This window comes from Tupaia chinensis, unplaced genomic scaffold, assembly GCF_000334495.1.
Source record: "Tupaia chinensis unplaced genomic scaffold, TupChi_1.0 Scaffold000624_1, whole genome shotgun sequence".
Taxonomy (NCBI): Eukaryota; Metazoa; Chordata; class Mammalia; order Scandentia; family Tupaiidae; genus Tupaia; species Tupaia belangeri.
Window position 1 is genome coordinate 209989 of NW_006160144.1, and position 9423 is coordinate 219411.

General features: G+C 39.9%; 1 protein-coding gene across 1 annotated transcript in view; it reads right to left on the reverse strand.

The window, feature by feature from the left end:
• EFCAB3 (EF-hand calcium binding domain 3) overlaps nt 1-9423 on the reverse strand; it is a 119139-nt gene that overhangs the window by 91848 nt on the left and 17868 nt on the right. Inside the window, exons 7-10 of the mRNA XM_006159101.3 lie at nt 7466-7570; nt 2664-2714; nt 1709-1813; nt 87-140 (exon numbers count right to left, since the gene is read on the reverse strand). Of these exons, the coding sequence (XP_006159163.1) occupies nt 87-140; nt 1709-1813; nt 2664-2714; nt 7466-7570 (315 nt within the window). The remainder of the gene's footprint in view (nt 1-86; nt 141-1708; nt 1814-2663; nt 2715-7465; nt 7571-9423) is intronic.

Sequence of the window (9423 nt, forward strand, 5' to 3'; positions counted from 1 at the left end):
GGATAGCAAGATCCAATCACTGAGAAATTTTCAAAAAGTAAATGCAAAGCACAATAAATTTTAACTGTTATTCTCATAATTCTTACCTTTGAGAGGCTTTAAACTCTCCAGTAATCTTTTTTTAAACACTTTTCCATCTTCTGTAAGATATGGTGAAATTTATGTCAAAACAAAAAGGGTAAGACATTATCTAATTAGAGATTATCCAATTTCATAAGACATTTGATATGACTTACCTAGAAATATCTTATTTTACCTTCAAATAATAACAAAAGATAAGGACTGCTTTCAATAGTCAGTCTACCCCCTACTCAGAACACATGGCAGTAGCTGATATGCTCCACAAACACACACATGCATAGGTGCTTCTTTCTTATGCCTTCTTCTTGTTCTTCTTTTGTTGCATTTTGACTTGTTTTCCTTTCCCTTTTTCCCCTGTCTCTGCTCTAGACCTATGATGTATTCCTATAAGCATATGTTTAACTCTAACGATAGGTCCTATAAAGGGATGATACTGAAAATATCCATCAACCTGAAGAATAATAAAAAACCAATACTTGGGCCAGCTGGTGGCATGATGGTTAAGGGCATGGGACTCCCACATGGCCAACCACAGTGTGAGTCTTGGACCTGGCAGCTTGCTTTCTCTCTTTCTGTCCCTCTGGTCAAATGAAAATAAATAAATAAAGTTAAATAAAATAATTCTTAAAATAAAAAACAAAAACCAATACTTAAACATTAAAAGAAAAAAATATATTTTTCCTAAACAAGCATTTTCCATAAATAGGGGTGAAATTCAACTGGAACAGAGAACAGAGGGCACCCACCAGCCCAACCCATCCTTATGGGTCCTATCTGATCCCAGAGGCCACCATCCTGTGGCAGGAATGTCTACAATGTTGACAGAAGCTTCAATGCCTGACATGTGTCTATAGTAGTTTCCATTATGGCCCATTTGCATATTTCTACATCTCCTTCCTGCTCTCTCCGAATCAAAATTTAAAGAAGGCTGCAATTCTCATAATTAGCCACTTGAGAGAGCATCTAGAAGAAATGCCAGACAGTGCACAGCCATAGCCCTAAGATGTATGTGAGAAGAATTCAGATGGCCACTAGGGGCACTAGCATCACTTGGTGATGTGGTCAGTCATGTGGGATCCAGCCACTTTCATGACCATGTCAGGGGTTGGCCCAAACTACTGCTTTAAAAACCTAAGTCTCAGTCCAGTCACAGTGTAGGCTCACTCTTGCCTGGGGAAATCTGAGGACAGGAGCTATGAGGAGAAAGAATGTCCTCGTAGGCATCTCAGGGCCCGGACAGGAGGTACAGGTGTAGTACAGGTGGGCTTTTAGGTTCTTCGTGGGGGACCCTAAGCAACTGTCCAGGAGATGGAACTTTGAGAGGCTGACCATACAAACACATAGTCCTGGAGGCCCATTGCCCTCAGGCTGAGGATTGGGAGCTACAGAATAATTTAGCCATATACAGTTAAAATACTTAGCAGGGGCCCACTGGCTGAATGCAAAAGAGAAAAATTTCTCACTTATAACTTTCTCACTTCCAATTTAAAACAAAGATGACAAGAACAGGGTTTCTCATGCTGTAACTTTGCTTTTCTTAAGGGGTTTTTCATAGTTCTCACCCAGAAGCCCACAGTAACACATTTCCTTGAACACTGTGATGGTAAGTACTATGTTAAGTACTCACTATGGACTGGCAGAGATTTTAACAGCTTCATGTGTTCTTTTTCGGTGAGGTTAATTCCCACGTCTTTCAGTACGTTTTTTAAGTCACTGGCTTCGACCATTTCTCCTTTAAATAGATGGGAATTGTTTCAGGTGATAATAGTAGGAGATTTAATTGTTCTAAATTATAAAATATAATCTTATACAGCACTATTTTTTCATTGCAGGATGAAGTATAAATACACAAGCCAACTCCACTTACAAAGAGTTATTCTGAAAGTCAGTATCTGAACGAGTTCTTTAGTTCTTTTTTTTTTTTAACTTTTAAAAAAGAATTATTTATCGGGACCAGCAAATGGCATAATGGCTATGTCACTGGACTCCCACGTAGTCAACTGTGGTTTCAGTCCCAGACCTGGTGACTTAAACTCACGCTGGGCGCGTGTGCGTGCATGCCCAAGATCCCGAGAGGAGAATGGAGGAGAAGGGATTGTGGTGTGACCATCCCCCCTGGGGAGTGATTTCTCGCTTTCTGTCTCTCTGTCTCTCTGCTTGGTGTGCTTCTGAAGCTGCCTGGTCCAGGACTCAAATGATGTGGTCAGTCATGCGGGATCCAGCCACTTCATGACCATGTCACGGGTTGGCCCAAACTACTGCTTTAAACACTTAAGTCTCAGTCCAGTCACAGTAATGGAGTCAGTAGGTTATTGTACATGATATTGAAGCCACATGGGAAGGCCTGGAGTTCAGATTCCTAGCTGTCCTGAACATAAAAGGTGTTCCTGTGATCCTGGATGGTTAGAAGGTTAGGGGGAAGAATGAGACATGGCATGATCCTGTTGTGGAGTGAGGGGCGTGGGAGGTTCCCGTCTCTCTCATTCATAAAGAAAAGAAATAAATAAACTTTAAAAGGAAAAAAAAAGGTAATTCTCTACAAAGCAAGATCTAAATTTTATAGCATTTATACACATTCCCACCTGTAAAAGCTTTTGTTGCATCCATCAACACATCCAAGTCAATCATTTCATCTGTCAAAAACAAACAAACAAACCCAAAACACAGAATTTAGACTCAGAAATGAAGATGCTGGGACTTAAAAATTATACAAGATAAATTAAAACATGATGTATAATATTACAGTAATTTCATGCTTTATCCCACAATTTTTATTTTTTCGATCCATAGGAATATATTATAAAATAGAGAAAATTTGATTTACACTTTAAGAACATACCTATTCAATTAATGAAACTTCTTTTTTATTCCATAAGCTGTTAGTTGTTAAAAGTCTTTGGGGCATTGCAGTGAGTAGGATTTTGTTTGTTTGGAGTCAGCTTAATCCCACAGGAATGTCCTCCCCTTTACAGACCTAGTTCTCTTGCTCTGAGTGAATGGCCAAGACATGTCAGAGGAGCAGTTCTCAAAGCATGGCCCATGGACCTCTGGAGTCACCAAATACCCTTGCTCTTTTCACTATGTTGACATTTGTTCTGATGGTGTAAAAGCAGTGGTGGGTAAAACTGTTGACATCTATACAGCAAAGCAGTGGCAACCAACTACTAGCAGTCAGTTCTTCACTGAATATACTCACAGCAAAATATAGTCGGTTTCAACTTATGATTATGTTCCTGATAAAGCAGCAGAAGTTATTAATTTTATTAAGTTTTAACACTTCTGTGTAGTAGGTAAGAAATATGCATATAAAGAACTTTTTTTTTTCTTTTCTTTCTTTCTTTCTTTATTTTTTAACTTTTTTTTTTTTTTTTGGAGAGGTTTTTGCTATAGGGTGCGTGCACTCTCCAGACAGAGAGAGCGAGACAGAGAGACAGAAAGCAAGAAATCACCCCCCAGGGGAGGATGGCCATGCCGCAATCCCTTCTCCTCCATTCTCCTCTCGGGATCTTGGGCACGCATGCACACGCGCCCGGTGTGAGTTCTAAGCCACCAGGTCCGAGACGCAAACCGTGGTCGACTACGTGGGAGTCCAGCAACATAGCCATTACGCTAACTGCTGGTCCCACATAAAGAACTTTGATCTCATAATAAAATATGATAATTTCTTGAGAAAAAGTACTTGTTGGATTTGCAAACAAATTAGCTGTTTTTTCATTGAATATCATTTTCACTTGAGAAAATGAATGATGGACAAAAATCTAGTTTTTTAGAATTGGGTATCTGAGAGACATGTTCTTGAAAACAAACAAGGTGAACCTGTCATTTTAAGAAAACCAGCTAAAAAAAGATAGTTTTAATGGTAAAGCTCAAGGTTTCAAACACAAACTTGAATTCAAAATTTATTTATTGGGAACCAGCAGTTAGCGTAATGGCTATGTCGCTGGACTCTCACGTAGTCGACTGCGGTTCGCGTCCCGGACCCAGTGGCTTAAAACTCACACTGGGCGCGTGTGTGTGTGTGCCCAAGATCCCGAGTGGAGAATGGAGGAGAAGGGATTGCGGCGTGACCATCCCCTCGGGGGGTGATTTCTCGCTTTCTGTCTCTATGTCTCTGTCTGTCTGGCGAGCGCACGTGCCCTATAGTGAAAACCTCTCAAAAATTTTTATTTAATTTCATTTATTATTATTTAATGTGCTATAGGGCTTTCGCACTCACAAAAGAGTGAGAACAAGAGAGAGAAAATAAGAAAGCAAGCCACCAGGACGAGCACTCAAACCACAATCAGCCTTGTGGGAGTCCAGCACCTTAACCACCATGCCACCTGCTGGGCCCTAAAGACTTGAATTTTGGAAACTACATCTGTATGGTGACTCGATAGCCTTCCAATAATTAAACACTCCTTTGATGAGGGTGGGGGTAACATTAATAAGAGCATTTTTTAAAATTAAAGGGTGAGGGACCAGCAGTTGGCGTAATGGCTATGTTGCTGGACTCCCATGTAGTCGACTGCAGTTCGAGTCCCGGACCTGGTGGCTTAAACTCATGCTGGGTGTGTGCGCATGTATGCTCAAGATCCCGAGAGGAGAATGGAGGAGAAGGGACTGCAGCATGGCCATCTCCCCCTGGGGGGTGATTTCTCGCTTTCTATCTCTCTGTCTCTGTCTTTCTGGCGAGCACACGTGCCCTATAGCAAAAATCTCTCAAAAAAAAAAAAGAAAAAAAATTAAAGGGCTAAATGTGTCAATATTTGGAAGAAAAGGATAACTTAGCAAACATATAACGGACATTGAGGGTTGGCTCCATACATTGAGCTCATCTCCCCTCTCCCTCTTCACCCTATCTCCCTGAGACTTAGTTGCAGGCCACAGAGGGGCTTGTGTGAACATCTGACAATTCCCATACTTCACAGAATTGGTTCCTGGTCAGGGCCATTTGAGAGGTAACCCTCCCATATTAACATCACAAGATTAGAGGCAGAAAACTCTGAACATACTCTGCGAATCCTGTTCACTGAGAGGCTGACCTTTTATTATAATCTTCAAACAATGTAGGTACAAACCAGACCCCTGTATTGACAGGAGAGAACCTGCATTGATCTTTAATTGATTTATGAATGCTTTGTTTTCCACGTATGTAACCTGAGCCTGTGCTCAGTGACTGCGTGGACCATTCTCAGCCCAGCAGTCAGCGCGCATCCTGTCCTATGTAAGTCAATTCATGTTTTCTCCCGCTGGACTTTATGTGTGTTCTTCAGAATCAGTAACCATAGTGTGCAGGCCCTCTCAGATTTGGAGCGTCCCCAGAACAGACGTAGTATTGCCATTTTTAAGTGAATTAATTTATATAAATATTATTAAAATGTGCATAATAGTTTCAAGTACAAGATATATTAATAGATATAATCAACAAAAACAGCATGAAGAAGTTCTGAGTGAGAACTCCTGCATTAGAGGGTACACACAGTAATAGGCGAGACTGAGTTAGTTTGCTTGTTGGTGTCTTATCCAGTTTTAGTGCATAATTAGTCCTTAGTCCAGGACATCCTCATCCTCAAACTTTGCTAGGCCTCTTGTATTTCTCCTAGGAGCTGGAAGCTCCTCTGAGAGCAGACACCACAACTCTGCTCTTTGGTCTCTAACCAGTCTTAGTTTCTAGTACATACATTGTTCAGAGACAGTATATTTGCCAGACAGATAAAACACCAGCAACATGATGCTGGCCTATGGTTGACACTCAATAAATATTTGTTCAATGGATCAAAAGATGAAAGAAAAGTATTAAAAACTTAGGACCTTGATCCTCTCGGGTGGCATGGAGGTTAAGGCACTGGATCCCACATGGCAACTGCACAGTTTGAGTCTTAGACCCAGCGACTTGAAAAACATGTTGGGCGTGTGTGCCTATGTGCCCCAAATCCAGACAGTGGAGAAGGGATTGTGGCATGGGCACTCCCCTACCTCCAACGAAGTGATTTCTCACCTACCCGCCCCTCCCCCCCCCACTCTGTAGTGAGCACATATGCCCTGTAGCAAAAACTCTTTTATTTATTTATTTTTTGGGGAGAGGTTTTTGCTATAAGGTGCATGCACTCACCAGAAAGAGAGAGAGACAGAAGCGAGAAATCACCCCCCAGGGGGAATGGCCACGCTGCAATCCCTTCTCTTCCAATCTCCTCTTGGGACCTTGGGCAAGCATGCACACATGCCTGGTGTGAGTTTAAGCCACCGGGTCTGGGACTCAACTGCTGTTGACTCCATGGGAGTCCAGCGACATAGCCATTAAGCTAACTGCTGGTCCCTGTAGCAAAAACTCTTAAAAACAAAATCTTGATCCTTGAACAATGAAGTCCTGTCCTAGCAAAAGATGTTCTTCCTAGGGAACCTCCAAGTTCCACATTGTTATAAGAAACTTGAAACCAGTCCTTAATGCTGTTCAATTAGTCTTGGCTATGTTAGCCACCAAGCTCAGTTGGGGGACTGTGGTGAAGAGAGAAGAGACTGCTCTTCTTTCTTTCAGTTTGAGTCCTTCAACTCAACCCCAATGCTGAGTTATGCTGTTTAAAAAGAAAAGGTCAGTCTATATCCTTATGGATATCTTTTTTTTTTTTTTTTAATTTGCTAAGGCACATGCACTTGCAGGTTTGGGCATGCACACACACACCTGGTGTATTTTCCAAGTCACCAGGTCCTGAACTTGAACTGTCCAATTGACTATGTGGGGTCCAGCTGCCTTAACAACTACACCGCCATTTGATCCTCCCTTTTTCTTTTCTTTTACCCTTCCTTCATCTTTTTATTACATCTTCCTTTTTTTTTTTATCTTTTTGTTGTTGTAAAAGTTCTTTTTTTATTATAATTTTGATGTATGATAGTTTTATGTATTTTAAAATTCCATTCTTTGTCTCAAATATTCCTTTATTGTATTTCTTATTCTTTTGGAATTCTTCTACTTGTAGGGATACTCTGAGCACTGTTTAACCTGCTGGCGGTTATCATGGTTTTAAGACACCTAACTTGAAGATTAATAGGGGCCAGCAGGTAACATGGTGGTTAAGAGTGCTGGACTCCCACATGGCTGACTGTGCTTTGAATCCTGGATCTGGAGGCTGGCTATCTCACTTTCTCTCTTTCTTTCTTTCTCTCCTTCTCTGATCAAAATTAAAATAAATAAATAAATATCTCCCCCCCTTACCTACCACATCAAGTCTGCCTTCCCCATACATCACTGGTGCGCTGCTCCAGGTAAGGGCTTTGAAATCTGTACTTCATCAACAGTGTTACATTTTCTCTTTCCCCACCATCTGTCTTCCCAACACCTCTTTCCTCACTGCTTTCAGAGTAGGCTAGTCATTGTCTACAGGACAGAGGTGTCTTAAATGCTCACCAGCAACTGGTAGGTGAGTCTGCAGGTCCTTGATTTCTTGTGCTTCAAGGTTGAATCCAGTGTTTTGTAGAACATTTTTTAGGTCAGAGACACTAACCTGCCCTCCTTCACAAAAACAAGAGAAAGTAGATACAGATGTTATAAAATGAAAAATGTAGGCCATCAACCTCTTAGACATGAGAGTGCAAAGATGCTATTTATAGCAAGTCATGTGGGAGTCAGAAACAGAATATATTCCCATAATTAAATTTCTGGGAAATGTTTATATTAGGAAGAAAAAGTGAGGAGTTTGGGAACTCTAGCAAGTTAGGTAAATATGATACCCAAATCATCTTATTCTGGTCAAACTTGTTTTGAAAGTCTTTACAAAAACTACAAATTACCTCCCAAAATGTAACTAAACATAAAAGAGAACTCTAGTTAATGGGAAAGAATTACTGAAAACTACTTATATAGTTTGATAAAACAACTCTGAAATATAAGATTTTACAGTCTCTACATATTTCAATTGAATTAAATAATTAAATGCCAAAAATGAAATAAAACAAAAATAAGAAAAAATGTATGTGAATTTTCATATATTGTCTAGATGGTAAAAGACTAACTACAAAAAAGGGAAGATAATTGGGAACCAGCAGTTAGCGTAATGGCTATGTCGCTGGACTCCCACGTAGTCGACTGCGGTTCATGTCCCAGACCCGGTGGCTTAAAACTCACGCCGGGCGCGTGTGCGTGCGTGCCCAAGATCCCGAGAGGAGAATGGAGGAGAAGGGATTGCGGCGTGACCATCCCCCCTGGGGGGTGATTTCTTGCTTTCTGTCTCTATGTCTGTCTCTGTCTGTCTGGCGAGTGCACGCGCCCTACAGTGAAAATCTCTCCAAAAAAAAAAAAATAAAGATAAAAAAAAGGGAAGATAATGAAAAAATTGTTGATAAAATTAAATAAAAATAAAAAATGTTCTTATATCAAAATATAACTCAATGAATAAAAAATAGATTGGATGTGCATAGGTCTGGGATGGTTAGGGGCTATGAATAGTGACTGGTAATACATACAGAGTTTCTTCTTGGGATGAATATATGTTCTAAAATTGGCTGTGAAACAGCTGCTTAATTCTGTTAGCATATTAAAACCTGTACACTTTAAATGAACGGGTAAACTATATGGTATGTGAGTTATATCTCAATAAAGTTTTTGTAAGAATACAATATAACAAAATAAAATGCAAATAACCAATTAAGAAATATTTACTATAGAAATGATAATGTGCTGATATTTAATATATAAAGAAGTCATTCAAATAATAGGAAAAATGTTCAGACTTCAATAGGACAATGGGCAAACAGCACAAATGAGAAATTTAAAGATTAAAAGGAATAATGATAAAAATAATTTTAGGCTTCATCTATAATAAAATAATAAAAACAAAAACTAGATTCAATTTTTCATCTATCAAGTTACCAAGAATAAAAAAAGTGAAAATAATATATTGTGGTTAGGGTACCTATTATGTAATAGGTATTCTTACTCACTATGTAAGGTGGTATAAATTAATATAATCTTTCTGGAATGCAAATTGGGATATACATCAAAGTCTTAAATGTGTTATTACCCTTTTAGTACTAATTCTTACTGAAAGAATATGTACAAAGAAAATGACATGGGGACCAGCAGTTGGCTTAACGGCTATGGCACTGGACTCCCATGTAGTCAACCACAGCTTGAGTCCCAGACCCAGTGGTTTAAACTCACGCCGGGCACGTGTGTGTGTGTGTGTGTGTGTGTGCCAAAGATCCTGAGAAGAGAATGGAGGAGAAGGGACTGTGGCATGGCCATCCCCCTGAGGGGGTGATTTTTTGCTTTCTGTCTCTTTCTGTCTTTCTGGTGAGTGCACACGTCCTATAGCAAAAACCCCTATCAAAAAAAAAAAAAAAGAGGGAACCAGCAGTTAGCGTAAT